The following is a 16822-nucleotide window of genomic DNA, read 5'->3' on the forward strand; positions in this document are numbered from 1 at the left end:
TTATTGTGTGCTTCAGAAATGCAGCTGGTCAGGGATCAAACACGGGACCTCGTGAGCGGCTCCTTGTCCACTACAAGGGTTGGTCACGGTCGGCTGGGTTAGCTTCCCGAACTGTGTATATGGAAGACACGTTCACCGACCGGCTCTCTAGCCTCCACAGCCTAGCCTCCACAGCAGGGCCAGTAATCAGAAACTGTACTCAAGCCATGGGCGGAGGAACAAAGCGTCTCTAGGTGTGCTCTACGGATCGGTTTCGGGGGGCGCAGGAGGTCAGGCCGTGTGGCTGCTTGACCCGTCTCTGCACGCACACGCACAACGTGCGGTGGTGCGGGCGGTCGCGCTGTGTACACAGGCGTGCGTGTATCTAGGCCGCTCCTTCCCATGGAGAGACAATGGACGCCCTGGCCGATTGCTCGAAGCGCGCCTCGGGGTCCTGGCCACCTGCCCTTTCGTGCCGTGCACGACTCGCCCTGTAGTGCCAACTGTGCCACTCGTGCTGTGGTTCTTGGGCGCGCGGCCCGCCCTACTTCGGGTAGGGTTGGCTAGCTTACGCCGCTTCGCGTTACGTTTAACTTGCGTCTAATGCCGCGAATACCAAACGGGACGTCTCCTGTTACGCGATGTGTATCTGGAAGGTGCAGAACAACGACGGTAACAACAGGGGCAAGAGGACGATGACGTAAATAAAAGGCTGCAACATCTGAAGGCATGAGCCATCAGGGCGTCTCTTAATTAAGAAGCTGTTATTGGATCAAGCAATGGGACCAGCGCAGTCGCTGTAAGGGTGTCTCTGCACGCTTGCTTAACGTTACATTTTTAGATGCGACGGCATCTCATTCACTCACCTTGTCCCTCCATACGGCGTTGTCGTTGTCCGTCCACACCCCTCCCCCATTCTCCTCGCCGCTCACCCCCTCTCCTCTCCGATAGCGAACACTCTCTCGCGAGGGGCATTGGATTGGATTGGATTGGATTAAAGTGAATTGTGTTGGATTGTGTTGCGTCATAGCCGCGCCACGTTGCGTCATAGCCGCGGCAGGGGGTTCACGGCACGTTTCGCGCGATGGGACAATCAACCTAACGGAAACAACAACGGAACCCCCTATGCGTCGCGTCTACACAGGGGTTCCCGCGAGGGGAGGTGGGAGTAATTTTTTTTCTTTGTGTTCATGTTTAAACTAGCTTCTAAGCTTCCTATTAAGCCGTGAGTTGCACTTTGTGCCGTCGTCCCTGTTGCGCCAACAAGCAACATTCCTGGCATGACCTTGTGGTTTTTTCGCCCCAAACGGTTGTGGTGTCCGTTACCTCTAGCTGGGACGAGTGGGGGAGCGAGCTGTAATGATCAAACTTTTTTTTTTTTAGCGCTGGCATACCGTTATTGAGGAAACCTGTCGATTCGGATGTGCAGTCACGGACAAATGAAACGCTAACACGAGAATATTTGACATCGAACACTGAGAAGCACCTTCTGAGTCCTTCAATAATTCAAGAACCGCCTTTTCAAACCGTATATGGTGCCGTCGGCACCGCAGTGCGTATCAGTCAGCACCATTTAAATTGTTTAAATTTGTCGTGTAGCACGCTGAAGAGATGCACACGGTACACTGCAGTGAAGTCCTATAGATCTGTGTAGGTACAAATCTCGCGCATACCAATTTCTGTAGCTCCTTACGTTAGCAAATTTCGACACATACGCACTACGTTGCTGCTAGAGCGCACTTCACCCCCAAGCTTGGAGCAAATACTGGAAAGCTACATTTACAGTGGGTGGACGCCGATGGCATGCTTTGAAGTGCTACGGCCTTCGTGTGGCAGCGGCTAGTGTGTAGAGGCACAGTCGCCGTGTGGTTCGGGTGTAGTGGGCGGACAAACAGTGGACTGCCTCAGCTTCGTGCCGTTCGGAAGCGTTCACTCTTAATAGAAATGCTAAGGTACCAACTGGTTGCATTAACTATCCCCTTAATAACTTTAATACTCCGCTGGACGGTACGAACGTCCTGCCATGATGTACCCTAAATGCTATCGTTACTAGTCTAATCCGTGCATTTTGCATCTGCTGCTTTTTTTTATTATAACGTTCACTGATAGTAGGAGAATTCCACGAATTATTGAACGTAATAACTGCAGCCCTTTTACAACGCCAAGGCACGATTAAAACGTTTTTGCAAATCCTCCTGCTGACTGGTATGTGCTCACATTATAATGTATAATTCCAAAATTATCGCTAAAATATCTGATTTTTGCGACAAGCCCACCGTTCGTGTGAGAGGACTTTCCGCTGCTGGCTATAAAAGCAAAAGCAAGAAAAGCAGAAGTATTCCTATGGCATTAATTTATACTCGCTCTTCCCGTGCATCCCGTTGGTTTTCTTGCTCAATTTATTTGTTGTCCAAGTTTGATATGTGCGTGTTGAATGTGTCTCCAGCTGCGCGCTCATTGTGCCGCGTAGCTTTTTACTAAGTTGTGCATGGCCGGTTCGTAAAAGCACTACAAGTGCGTAGTGGATATTGTGAAAAGTGACTGGTTAGTGTTCTCTTAATAAACGCAAGAGTGTATACGGCGTGTGTAGAATGGGTCAGTGCGATCACTGCGGGATGTTTCTGCCTGTATACCGCTTATATTTGTCCCCAGTGACGACGAGGCACGGTAAAAGCGCATTTCAAAACGCAGCTGGCAGAACTGGCATGGGGGCGGTTCTTGAACGAAGAGTAATGCGTACAGACAAGAAGCGGCCTGTAACTGGACACTCGCTTAAACGCTCGTCCATAACTCAGCTTTCGTGCTTTCAGCCCCATCCTGCCTCGCCCGAACGGGATTTGTAGATAGCGGCGTTCTGAAGTCTAAGCCCACCCCGTTTGTCTCCAACATGTTAGTAAAGAGTATGTCTCGGCAGTTTTCATATGTATAGTTGAAGGATTAAGTCGCTTTATAGACAAACGTTTTTCCGACTGTATACATGCTTACGTGCGCTCTCACAAGCTCCTCGCCTCGGTGTATCGCAATATCGGAACGCGCTGAAATTTTGCTCTGTAAGGGGTATCGTAATCGTCGGTTATTCTATTTTTTTTTTTCGTAATCTTTCGCAACGACAACGAAAAGGAAAACGCGCGCAGCGTGCCTGTATACAATCGGCGGGCTCTGCGTTTGACGATGTGGTCTTCAATCACTACGTGTTCCGGGCCACTTCCGTGTTTCGAGGCGCCGCACTTTTCCCGGTGCTCTTGTTTTTGACGTCTCGTTTGTGATCGCAAGCTCGCGCGCCGGGCGCTCTCAAAATTCGAAACGAGAGCGTTTTCGAGAAAGCGCGAGAAAGGGCGGTGCGAAAGCAGTAGCAGTAATACAAAGTGGAGGGCGCAGCCGAAAAGTGCCTCTCCTTGAGTAAAGGCGGCCGCGCGAGTAACGAGAAGTTTTATTGCCTGTCAATTCCAGCGAGTGAGCGGAGTAATTGCTTTCCAGGGTGGCGCTGCGGTTCGCCCCACCACCACTTGTTCCGCTGTGTACGCTGTAGTAATAGTGCGGAAGCGAAATTCTAGGGAGAAAAAGGGAACGATTGTGGGGACTTGGGGAAACGGTGCTTGTTAACGAATAGCGGTTGAGGGAAAGGATGGCTTCCAAAGTGGCTGGCAGCTGCTGTCGCGGAGAGGAGGGACGCGAGGAGCCGCTGACCATTGTTTTCGAAAACTGTATTTCGCTTTTCTCGCATTCCTTGCGCGGGAGTTTTGAATGTAACGCGCTTAGTGTATCTGCGACAGCTTCGGTGCAAGATTCATCTGTAGATGAAAAAAAAAAAAAAAAAACTGGTTGATTCCTCTGTCATAGGAATCAGTAAAACACTAAAGTGAAATGTGCAACGAAATCTGCTGCTGAGCATGGTTTGCGGGTCGGCGGCTGTCGTGGGTGTGCTTGCGGAGCGACGTCCTGCTGGCGGGTCGCTTTGGCAAGGGTGTAGGGGTGTCGTTTCCGTGACGGATATGACGTCAGTGAAATCTTGGTGTATACCGACATAATACACTTTCGTGTTAAAATGTAAAACCCGAAAACGAACAACCCTAAATGTAACGCACTCTTTAGTACTGAAAGTTGCTTCCCCGCAAGAAGACCCTTTGTGCAGGTGCGCACCCTTTACAGGCCACTTGCTTCGTCGTACTGGCCTCACTTCCGTGACGGATATGACGTCAGTGAAATCTTCTGGAATCCCGGAATGAAACACTTTCGTGTTAAAATAACGCGGAAAACACTCCAAAGGTTTCGGCTTTTCGGCGGTAATAGGTCGAACAGAGAGGTAGACACGAAATGGCCTCCGAGCGTCGACACGAAGGTCTGGTGCCATTTTCGCGGATTACATTTGCGAAAATAGTTTCGGTGGCATCATTGCCGTCTGGGGTTTACTACGGCTTCTCGTTAAGAAGCGCTTCGCGGGCCATCGGTTCATCGCGCCTGTAAAGTTTCCTATTGGCTGGCTCCTGAGCTGGCTTGGGAGGGAGGTATACGGAGCAGGGAAGAGCAGAAAGGTGAAATGTCAGAACATTTGCTTTGCTGCTGGGCTTCAGCGCATGTCCTCGCTTTGGAGGGTCAACCGTGTCGACAATGATGAGGACAAAACAAACGCCCCCCTGACAACACACTTCGCACTAAATTTCATTTCTCTCCTGGCGCACTCTGGTTTATAATGTGGCATGTGCAGTGGCTGCCGGAACACAGGTTTCTGCTTTTCGATACTTCTCGTATTTTGAGCAGGATTGAACAAACTCTTCTTTGTTTCATCTCTCTCTCACTTTCCTTCTCTCTCTCTCTCTCTCTCTCTCTCTCTCTCTCTCTCTCTCTCTCTCTCTCTCTCTCTCTCTCTCTCTCTCTCTCTCTCTCTCTCTCTCTCTCTCTCCCTCTCATTCTCGCTCCGTCTCTCTCTCTCTATGCGATCCAGCCGTCTTCTCCGCCCGCGTGGCAATTTTTTCCCGCTCTGCAAAGTGCGTCCAACTTGTTTCGAGTCTTTAACAATGGGGGGCGGTTTTAGAAAACTGGAAAAAACGAAGAGTGCCCACGGGCTGTACATGTAGACAACCCCGAAAGTCTGCTGCCGCTGCAGCCGCCGTGCCTCGATTTTCTCTTTAAAACCACTTTCAGTTCGCTTTTAACGGTCGTTTCTGTGCATTTGTACGCGTCTCGTAGGTGCATGTTTTTGTGTTCAGTACGCTTTCTAAGCGTTCGGTTCAATCTTCAGCCGCTTACCGCTTTCCGCGGCGGTCGCCTTGATTTATCGCTTCCTCCTCCTTCGCCAGTCCCGTTGGCTGCTCGACAAGGCGCGGCACGTGTGTCGAATCGCTTTTCGTCAAGAGCCTGCTCTTCCTCCCCCGTTTCCTCAAGAGCGAGTCGATGCTGCCTGGTGTTTAATATCAAGTGGCCTCTCCGGCCGTCAAGTGCTCCGTCGAGTGGAGGGAGGGAGGCTTAGCCGATGGTGCCTTACCTCATCGAACGCGGTCCGCATCGCCGCTGCTTTCCCATTGTGTTCGGCGGTGCTGCGGAATTCGACTGTCTGCATCCGTCCCCCTTTCCTTTTAGTCCCGTGCGTTTCCCCGCATAGTTGGTAGTTTCCTCTTGAAGCGTTTGTACGTCTCTGGCGCGGTTTTTCTTTTGCTTACCTGTACCAGACGTCAGAGCTCATTCAGCATGCGAGAAAAACTGCCCCGTGGAAGGACGAATTGGTGACAAAAAATACAAACGTCTGCCTCGAGGACAGAGTGGTCGGTACGGTTATTCATTTTCATCTTCTGTACCCGCGCTTAAAGGGGCCATGCAGTCAAAACACAAGTTTGGTTCATTCGAAAGATTGCCTCGTTAGAGTCGTACTGGCACCACTTTTAACGCGCACTTCGCTCAAATAAGCTATCTATTTAATTAGGAGAAAAGGGAATTGCCATGCGACCCACTAGCTCATTTCCTGCAAAAGAACCTATTGCCGCGAAGCCCCCGTCCAGTTTTTTCGATTTTGTAGCACCCCTCTTCGGTCGCCGACCCTGTTTTTTCTAAGAAAGGCATGCGGCGTGCGCGCTGCCCTACTGAAAGACGTGGCTGTTAAGGAGGACCGTCGGCCTAGCTTGGGTTTCGGCGCGACCGCGGCGTTCCATGCCCCCGTGGCGTGTTCGCTGGTCGCTTTCGGGCTCCGGGTCCTCGGTGTAGTTTAGGCGCCCTTTCTGTCTTTTCCACTGTTTGCTTTGCTTTAGTGTGTTTTGTCTGAACTACTTTCTCTACGTCCATAATTCTCCAAGCGCGCGTTTTCGGGTTCAAACCTTGTGTCTGTGTGTCAGTGGTCCTTTTCACTTTGGCGGGAACATGGCTGATTGGTGCTTACGAGCGTCTCCCCGACTGGCTGCAGAAAGTGGGGCCAGAATGCGCTTTTTTCCCACGAGTCCGCATAAAGCGAATATAAACCCTATCCGCCGGGTTCGAGGAAGCGGGCGGCCTGCACCGGACTCACTTCAAAAACTCTGCCGCCCGTCGTCGAGCCCTTTCGGCGGGAGACCGCTTATCCAGTCAGCCATGTCCCGTTAAGTACTCTTGTTCACTTAACTGTTTTTTCATTGGATGTAATGAGTGTATTCTTTCTAATTTGTAAGTTTCAAAGATTAGCCAAAGTCATCAGTAAAGTAAAAAAGTTTACCTTAGACCTTTCTTCCCGTTCTAGACTTCATCGCCGCCGATCATCATGCTACCGTAGCGGCAGTTATATTATTTCGCCAAATGTCGCCGTTACACTATATATGATGTCATGCGGCAGCTCTGCGGTTGGCTGAGGCCAGCAAGAGCAAACGCAAATTAGGCACGTCTTATAAGCTCGCCGAACGAGCTATTTGCGCTTAAATGTAACGCATATTCATTTTACAGCAGTAAAACTCGTGCGGTAAAAAATGAGTTACGAAAATACACGTAAGCATAGAAGTACTGACGCGCACTGCTGTTGGTACTGGGCGCACTACGCTTGTTTTAGCTGCACAGCACTCCGCCATTTTGGAGTTATCTTACACGACACTGGCGATTGGGGTAAGCGACATTGTCTTACGTGACCATGTTTGTCGAGCATACCCATGTTTCACGAAACGATTCCTTTCTACAGTCGCAAAAACAAGCCAGGTCCTATACGGTCAAAGACAAAGCAACGGCGGACAACGGTCCGTGGATGTAGAGTTCCTGTATATGCTCCCGTAGGGAGCATATACAGGAACTTTACGTGGATGAGTATCATAGCGCCATCAGGGAGGACTGACGGCAAGCAAGGCTGCAGAGCCGAATGACGCAGTGGAAGCTCGTTTGAATACGCGCACTTATGAGTTCATTGCTGACGTCACGAAATCACGCGATTTGGCGGGGGAATCAAAATTTTAACTTCAATTGATTAATTTCTAAGTGAATACGGAAGCGATCGTTTGCTCCCGTGCAAGCGCTGGAGGCGCTATAAAACACGAAATCTTCCGAATAAAACAGGCATGTTTTGTCTGCATGGCCCCTTTAAGGGTTTGGAGGGTTTTCTGTATGCTTTCCGGCTCCTGTGTTTATCGGTTCAGCAGCATTTCTTTTCCCTCACTTTGCTTATCCGCTACTGCGCGTCCACGCCAGCGGTGAGCAGAAACAACCCTCAGAAAGGCGCGTGGTGCGGAAGGACACCTTTGGACGTTACGTAACGTATACTCTTTGTAATAGTGGCGCGCCCCGGCACTTTCCCTTTACGAATGGTTTCGTAATCACGGGGACTGCTTAAAGAAAGGTGAGCGTGCATTCTGGAAGGTTTATATATAAACCTTCCAGAATGAACATAGTTCAAGCGGATATGTGTCTGTTCATTTTTTGTTTTTACATCTGTGAAGCATACGGTGGCGTAACGGGAACGTAGAAGCGCTTCTGTCGTAACAGTGTTCATGGAGGCGGAGTATAATACAGGAATACAGCAACTACAGGCGGAATACAGGGAAGCAACTGCCTACAACTACCATCGCTGGTTGTTGCACGGTTCGTGCTTTTCGACATCATTTAGCGCAATGGGATAGCACAAGTGCATAACCGAGGGTAGCGGCGTTCTCAAGTTCTGGTTTCGTTGGTTGTGACGAACACAAAATCAGCGCGTTTAGGCTAGACACGCTGCGCCGAAAATGGGCGAGCCAAATAAAGAAAATTAAAGCCGCCCCACTAAACGGGAAAGCTGTCGAAAGTTCAGAGCAGTGATTCGTCACAGTGGACTGTATAGCGCCGTTATCCGCTCACTGTTACCACACAGTGCAATTCAAATTTCCATCCTTCGCAGTGCTTGCGCGCCCCCTGCCTGAAACTGCGCCAGCAGCGGGAGTTCTGTTCTTTTTGTGCTCGCTTCTCCTCCCGCACGCGCCAGCGTTGCGCTGACACTTTTTTTACGCTTACTATCGTAAAAACCGACCCAACGAGCGTTCCTAACTAAATCAACGTGGGCGCTGCCGGTTAATTACGGTACCTGTAGTTTTCTTTGCGATAAACAATGGGGAGATGTATGACAAGCGACAGCGGTTCACGAGTTTCGAACGCTTATGACTATATAAACCGCTTGGCTTTCCAAGCCTCTGGGTTACGCCGCGACGACAGCCGCGACGATGGAACGCCGTGTGGCTCCACTTGGGTCCAGCGAGCGAGCTACGACAAGGCGAGCCCCTGAAGTGCTCTGCACATAAAAAGAACAGCCAGTCTTTACGCTTGATGCCGTGTTGGCGCCTACGGTAGCAGTGGCGTATTTAGATTGTGTGACAAGTTTCTGTTGGCGAACTGAATTTCATTTCACCCGTTCTCGCGTCCCCCATCCTCCGCTTGCCCCCTTTCGCCGAGTCTCCACTCTATACCAGCAACGTCGGGGGGTTTCTGCTACATCATCGTCATAATCTCCTCCTCCTCCTTCTTCTTCCTCCTCAATGGCGGGACCTGAGGCTTTACACCTTAGGTGCCTGCATTCACTGTGTTTTAATGTCACCCTATATAGGCACCCTTTCTCTTAGTATACTCATTATGTTTTAACATGGCCCTATACACCATTTTTCTTAGAAAATTTTTAATCTAGTGCCTTTATTACAAATCTTTCTCATCTCAGTCACGATCGTCATGGCGCTCTTTGCCTTTGTCAACCTTGCGCCATTAAACCTGAAATCATCATTCCTCCACATCCTCCGCTTCTTCTTCTTCTTCATCATTCCATGTGCTCCAAATTTCTTATCCATCCGTCGAGGCCTTGCCTTCCCCATTTCATTTGTCCTCCCGCCGTAGCCATTCTGCATTCTGTTCGAATGGATGGTCCACCGCGGTTATGCTCGTCATCCGCATTACATGGCCTGCCCAACACCGCTTCTTCGGCTCCATTTGAGCTTGTTTGCGTATTCCGTGCGAGTTTTGTCTTTAATCCACGATGCTGTTTTCTTGCCCCATGCAGGTGGTACCCCTATACGATTCCTTTTCCCGTAGCTCGTCGGACTGACGGAAGTTTTCTTGCCGGGTGATAAAGGCTTGAAGTTTTCCCGCGGAATGACGTCGACTGAAACGAGGTTTCGCGATGTTTGTCGGGCAGCCAGTATAATAAAGGCTTCCTTCTCACGAAATCACTGAGGAGTTATTAATGACTGGGCGAATCAGTACCGAATCCGCGGCGTGCGTTTAATTGCAGGTGCAGGACGATGCGGCGTCGGAGCATCCATCTCACGCCTTGTCACATGCTTGAAACCTTACGTATAGCTGAAATTTTCAGCCAGCGTATTTTACGGACGAGACGAACTACAGTTAAACCTGGATACGACAAAGCCGACAAAAATTCGCAATTTTTTTGTTACATGCGGGCTTCGAGTTAAGGCTCACGTGGATGAAGTAGAGAGAAAACCAAATGCTAGACATCAGTGACGGTGAAACGGTGAAGTCACACTTGAAGGATTTATTTCACTGCGGAAAACGGCGTGGTTTCCGCCAGCTGCTTTTCCCACGAGCTGAGTCATTACACGTCACTCTACACCTGTATTCACAAACTTGAGTGTTGACACTTTTCGGTGCCATGACGCGTTTCAAGGACCACACTTGTGCCAAAGGGACGTCTTTCCGCGAACTTGACGCTTTTTTCCGTATTTAAAATTGGAATACTGTACACCGGGCAGCGACGTTCCTTCTTTCTTGCCGGCGGAGTTGACATTTAAAATTGTGAGCTCGTCTTGCAAAGACAAAACTTTCCGTTTTATGACAGCAGAAATCATCACCGACGAAGCGACACTGGAGACGCGCGACTACACGCCGGCGGGCAGGCCTAGCACCTAACCGACACCCCGCTCACACGTGGAAACGCACGGTAGTTTGCGGTTCGGTCAAAATTCATTAAATTAGTGTATTTCTCCAGCCGATTCTCCATAAAAAGTGCCAAAAAACAATGGTTCATCAGTGTGGCGAATTCGTTACACCAAGGCGTTACATGTCACAGCGCCTTCGTGACATAGGTGACAAAACATGGCTTTCAATGGGGCTGGAAATGGGGAATTGGAAATCTTCGTTAAATCCAGGAATTCGCTACAAAGAGGTTCGTTACATCCGGGTTTAACTGGAGTCCGGTAATAGTGAGCTTTATATTATTTTTTCTACTTAGGCTGTTCCTTACAGGAGCCATGAAGACAAAATACGAGTTTGGTCTGCTTTGTCCCGATAAAAATGATACCGATTTCATCGCAAACTTCCAAAAAATAACGAAGATATTAAAAAAAAAAAAACGCGTGGAGCTGTGGCGACTCTCTAGCCCGTTTCCAGCAACTTTTCTATGACGTCACAGAATCTTGTTTGGGCAATTGACGGCGGCCCGAACGAATCAATCACCAGGACACACGACTGGACGATTCCGCTAGTTACGTTTGATCGAATCACTTGAATGATAACGCGCACCTAACTTACTAGGTGTCTTCGATTTTACTGCACTCGCTGCACTCATTCAGGTAGTGCAGCACTCGTCTCTTCGATTTTCGAGTGCAGCGCGCGGCGCCTGCACTTTCCTCTTCGATTTACCGACGGTGCAGAGAGTGCAGGATGAGTTCACGCTTTCCCTGCACCTCCCAGGGAGGAGGTGCAGAAGCAGACGACAAAAGTGCAGGACCGGTTCTGCAGTGGCGGCGCCTGCGCTGAACTGGCTGAACTCATTCGGAACTCGTGCAGAAAGTGCAGGCCAAATCGAAGAGACCTACTGAAAATTGTTTTTAGTGCTGGCCCACATGACGTCACTCGCGCCTATTGCACGTCACTGTGGCGCGGAATTTGAAAATTCTTATGCATTTCTTGCGTTTTTATCGGTTAAGAAACGTCTTTCGTGGCCGGAATGGAGCCGAGGGAGATACTGAAGCCTAACTCTTTAAAGTTAAACAAAGTTGTATTTTCTCTTCATGGAATCTGTAATGGCCAAGCATGTTCTGTGAGCCTGCCCTGTTGATATTTTCTGCTTCGTCGACAAAAATTACCGTACTTACCCGATTCTAACGCGCACCCGATTTTCCTGAAAAAAAAACCCCGAAAAAAATTGCACCTCCGATTGTAACGCGCACAGAACTTTGTGAGCAAGAAAAACGAATGCGCGAGAAACTGGCGATTTATTTCCGGAAGAAATCTCACTCATCTCACTCCTCGTCGCTCTCCGCTGGCCACAACATCTTGTCCTCGGTGCCGTCAAGTGCGTTTGCGATGCCACACTTCTGAACAAACGTTCAACCATGGTCGATGGGATCGTGGCCCACGCCTCGCACGCCCATCCCGCGAGTTTCTCCAGAGGCGCACGCTTCAGCCGACCGCACGTTTTGAACGCGTGAGAGCCGCTGCTGCCATTGCTGTTATCAAGCGCGCAAGTGGAACGATTGGACGATTTGCCTATGCTTCCTGCGTTCGAAAAAATTGTTGCTAAAGGCTTTGGCGCCATCTTGAGATATCGATGGCGGTGGGTGGGACGAAATTTTCGCTGTTTTGGCAGTTTCGGTTTCGTATCCGATTCTAACGCGCATGCGATTTTTCGGCCTATTTTTTCGGAAAAAAGGTGCGCGTTAGAATCGGGTAATTACGGTAAGTACTTGAAAATTATTAGTGCAACTTTATCGCCCCACGTCAACAGGTCACCTCAACCCCATACCTACCAGGTTCGCCGGGATGGCGCTCGTCTGGGGTTCTTCTCAGGAAGTTTCTGGGAATACTGTCGAGCAGAACAATGTTCGCCCATGCGACACTTCGCCAAAAGAACGCCGCTGAGGATTATGTCAGACGCAAATGCTCTCAACTGGATGCGATTTTTTCGGCTATGCTGAACTGCCTCACATTCAGGGTTGCTGCAGTACTGACCTGCCGGTTTGCAACTTCTACGCATGCCCGACTACGTCAGCTCCGGCGCAATGTAGCCAGACTTGGAAAGAGATTTGACAAAACACGGGCTCGTTTTCGGGAGGTAGATTTTTGTTTCGGTCGTACCGTCTTGCAGAACTGTCAAAATTCGGGAGTCTCCTGGAAAATTCGGGAAACCTGGCCGGTATGCGCCACCGCACCCGATTTTTAACACATACATACCTCGGTACCATTCTGCCCTGGCCCTTCGCGTAATCGCTAGGCTTCATGGGGATATGCTAGCGCTAGGATATACCATTCAGGATGGTCACACGTTCAACGCACCAGAACCACCTCTCACTCTCCACGAGAAGCGCTCAGCAGGCCTGGGTGGCACGGTAACACCAGCTCCTCCTCTCACACGCCGCCACCACCACATAAAATATTGCTGCAGACTCTGGTGGAGAAACTTTTGAAGCAGTGCAAGAAATAAGAATATCAGTGCACTGGAATGACCCCAAATCGAACCACGTTATTGCGCCAACAGAGTAGGCGCCACTCGAACAGGTAGACCCGCCGTGCGGTCGAGTGGCCAGCGCACACAACCCATAGCTGGACACACACTTGCAACGCTGCCCTTGCACAACTACAGAGGTGTTTTGGCCACAAGGTGTTTTGGCCACACTACACAAGCCGTGCAAGACCTGTATTGTTGGCATAACAGGCGTAGAAATGTCGCCTATCTGGGTTGCAAGCGCGACCAAGTGCTACTTGAAGCATGAGCGGTCTCGTATTAGTTCACCGTGAGAACTCTTACTAACTCACGCAATAAAAAAATCCCGAGCCATCTCCACTAACGTGAAACCTGGGGAGAGGCGAAGCATACAAGTGTATAAGTGTATTCTTGGCGTTTTTGCCAACGGAAGTGAAACCGTTGGCGGATAGAGGTATACAGCTTTGCTGTGAAAGTCGCGTGTCTGAAGCACGAAGCTGTCTAGCGCGAGGCGTAAACGAGTGGCTCGGTTTTTTTTTTTTTTAGTACGCATTACGAAGCGCCCCAGCGCGAGGCGTAGAAGAGTCTCCCGGTGCTTTTTTAGTACGGGCTACGTTCTAGCGCGAGGCGTAAGCGAGTTTCCGGGTGTTTTATTACCGTGACTACACAAGACGACGATTACGACGACATTAGACGCCAACAGCCCCAGCCCCTAAATGGTTTCGCCCCTAAAAATGAAACACAGGGCGTATACAGGCCATACATACACATTCGATACGTGACTGAACCGTCAGGAATGCCCTGGATCTCAACAGGGCTCTGAACAGCCCTTGGACAGACGTCAGCCGCCTTTGGTTTAACTACCTTGTTTGTGCTTAGAAAGAGACGGAGAAGACGCCGCAACTGCGCCTCCGCCGGAGCAGCGAGAGCGAGTCACAGCGAGTCCAGTCGAGTGGGATGCCGCTTCTTCACGCGTCGGTACAGGTCTCGCCATCCATCGGACAGAAGCGTAATTGCCCACGCAAACACAAGCGGCAGGTGGCCGCATGCGGAAATCAGCCGTGCCGCCGCTGCGAATCGCGCGGAACATGGCCGCGTCCTGTGTGCTGTTACTGCTGTTGCTGTGTCGCTAAATGGTCGCGAATGCACCGACGCGCCGTTTTTCGCCCGTTTCACATCGCTGACAATGTCTCGCGTCGCCAAGCGAAGGACCCGGCAAGACTACGCGGTCTATTACGAGTGAGTAGTGGGCCTTCCGCTTCGTTAAGCGACCTCGCGACGAGTGCAGACAACCGCCGCTTCGGCTTGTTTGCCACCGCCGCGAGATATGCGACTGCCGGGAATGTGAAACCAATGAAGCGTCGAGCGTGCTCGGTCCATAGTGTTGCGGGCAGCTCGTTGGTTATCATAGGGTGGCATCGTGTGATAGCAGGCCGTCTTGTTGTTTGTCGCAGTGGTCGGTGCGTAGACTACAGGAAGAATGGTTCGCACCTTTTGATAGCGGAGTCCGTTGCTACAGCGCGGGCTGACAGATCCGGTGCCCGGTGTGTCGCAAGCACAACCGCAATAGTTCAGACAACTGTTCGCTGGGGGGTTGCGGGGAGGAGTTGTATACGCACGCGTGCCGGTGTGAGTGAGCATAGGGAGTCTATGGGTGGCGTGAGGGCGGGCGGCGTTGTGTTGATACGGGGCAAGCGGCGGGCGGCAAGCGTGGTTTCGGGTTTCGGCAGCGAGGTCAACCCCCCAGCAATCTGATTAGCACCGAGAAGGACGGCAGGCGAGCCCAGTTTTAGCTCCTTGGGGCGGCGTAGAATTTGCATTGCCCGGCGAATTTATATCGCAGTTGGATCCGGACGTCTGAACACATTTTCTTGCCTTTTTTGTGTTTGTTTGTAAATTCGGCAGTGTTTTTCGCCGACGTGGACGTCCTAGTACGTGCAAAATCAAAGAAAGCCTGGATCGGCTGGGTGACCTCGCTCGACTTGATATTATTCTCGAATGAATCTGTTAAAAAGTGTAATATTTGATTCCATATTGACGTCGGCTTCGTTCATACCAGAGTAACTTTGAATGAGTGGGTATCTGCGAATTCGCTGTGTCTACGAACTGGGGAAGCAAGCCTAATTACAAATGTTTACAGCTGTGCAAAGCCATTCGCAGAGGTTGTGCGTGCAAAAATATTTAAAGCGGTTGCTCAGGTCGAGAAAAGGCTTCCGCCTTTGGGCCGTAAAAAAAAAAAAAATCTTATATGATGCCGCACCCGAAAAAACAAGGCAGGATGTCATCAGCTGTGTGCCACGATCGAGCTCTGCGGGCGGATGTAACGTCAGCAGACTTGTATCATGTCCCCGTGCAACAGATGTGGACAGATGATGGACACCGTCGAGCTCGCCCCTGCAGCCTTGACTCCATAGGCCTTTGTCAGCTTTTGCCAAACTCCTTGGCTGAGGCCCGTTCAGGCGAACTAACCCAAAATCCGGACCTCCCCTCAAGCTCAACCTAAATTTCACGCCTTCCTAAACGACAGGCTTTCGATTTAGTTTGTAACATATTCGCTTAGGGCGCATTTCTGACGCAGTGATGCCTATTGGCGGCCTTTTTGAAGCCTGTAGTCTGCATATTTGTTTGTTAGCATTAACACCATCGAGCTGGCGACTGGACTCTTCGAGATGTTAATAGCGTGCTTGTCGCTGCTATAGCTGCATAATTTGGCGCTGCTCCGATAATTAACCTGTAAATAGCTTCGTGGATTGAATACTCGCGCCGATATTTAACCCACGTTTTTTTTTTTTCCCTTCAGGAAAAGGAATCAAACGTTCTGGTTTTGACAATATAATTGACATTTTGTGAGTGCATTCTCGTGCCAAGTATATTGCCATGGCACGTAACGCTGTTCAGTTGCAATTTAAAGTCGTTGAAAGGCGCCGCAAGATTCGGTTGCATTTTCCCCGTATAATGTTTTGAGGACCCGAATTCCATCCTGTACCAGCCGGAGAACGGCTAACCGTATTGGAAAGAAATAAAATAAAATAGACAGGTCCAGATTTAGCTCTAACCTTGTAGTACGGTCAGAGCTTCAATGCTCAGTGTATACTTCCCCGTTTGTATTGACGTTCATTTCTAAACGCTCCGCGGAAGGTAGAGCGTTTTGTTTTGCGTAAGACTTGCGCCATTCAACTGCGTTTCTTTTTATAACCGCGGCCATGGTTAGAGAGCCGGGTAAATTCAAACACCGACTTTTCTGTTAAACAGATGAAGTATTAAAATGATCGTGCAAAGTTTCGGCGTAAATGGACGAGGGGTTTGATACAGAAAAAAAAATTACGCCCACCTCCCCTCGCGGGAACCGTGGTGTGATGCAACGCTGAGGGAGGTTCAAGCGCAAGCGCAGAGCAACCGTCGACCGAAAGGCCGCCGGAGAGCGGCACACCGGTTATATGCGCAGCGCGCCCGAAGGAGAGGAGACCGCGGAGAGAGAGAGAGTGCCGTGGCTATGACGCAACACAATCCAACACAATTCATTTTAATCCAATCCAATCCAAGTCAAGCCAATCGAATCCAATCCAATCCAATCCAATGCCCCTCGCGAGAGAGTTCGCTATCGCAGAGGAGAGGGGGAGTATGGCTGCGGACAACAACGGACGCACGCGGACAACAACGGACGCACGCAGGAAGGACAGGGTCGCCGACAAGAGATGCTCTGAGCGTCGCATCTAAAAAGGCGGTAGACGTTGCAGCGCTCACTCCATGCACCAGTAACACAAACGGGCGCAATCGGATACGAAATGATTTGCGTGAAGATGACTATTTTAAATGCAGAGCATTTCAGTAACTCACGATGTCACCCGCGTTGTCCCGTCGTAGTCCGCACCGTCGTTGTCCGCACCCCTCCCCCTACACTATATAAAAGAAAATACTATCCGGCGCCTGGTTTCGATCCCTCGACCCTGCGGGCGGAACGCAATGTACATGGTGCTCTACCCACTGCGCCACAAAGCCGACACAGAA

At 50.3% G+C, this 16822-nt stretch overlaps 1 protein-coding gene across 2 annotated transcripts in view; it reads left to right on the forward strand.

The window, feature by feature from the left end:
• Mtd (TLD domain-containing protein mustard) overlaps window positions 1-16822 on the forward strand; it is a 190968-nt gene that overhangs the window by 63629 nt on the left and 110517 nt on the right. Inside the window, exon 1 of one of the 2 annotated variants that reach the window (XM_077704982.1) lies at window positions 13874-14053. The exons of the other annotated variant lie outside the window; for it this stretch is intronic. Coding sequence (XP_077561108.1) covers window positions 14001-14053 — 53 coding nt within the window. The 5' untranslated portion in view covers window positions 13874-14000. Of the gene's footprint in view, window positions 1-13873; window positions 14054-16822 lie in introns of those variants that run through there. 2 annotated transcript variants of the gene reach the window in all.

This window comes from Haemaphysalis longicornis, unplaced genomic scaffold (assembly GCF_048455015.1).
Source record: "Haemaphysalis longicornis isolate Haplotype H1 unplaced genomic scaffold, Haemaphysalis longicornis Haplotype H1 scaffold_3, whole genome shotgun sequence".
NCBI classification, from domain to species: Eukaryota; Metazoa; Arthropoda; class Arachnida; order Ixodida; family Ixodidae; genus Haemaphysalis; species Haemaphysalis longicornis.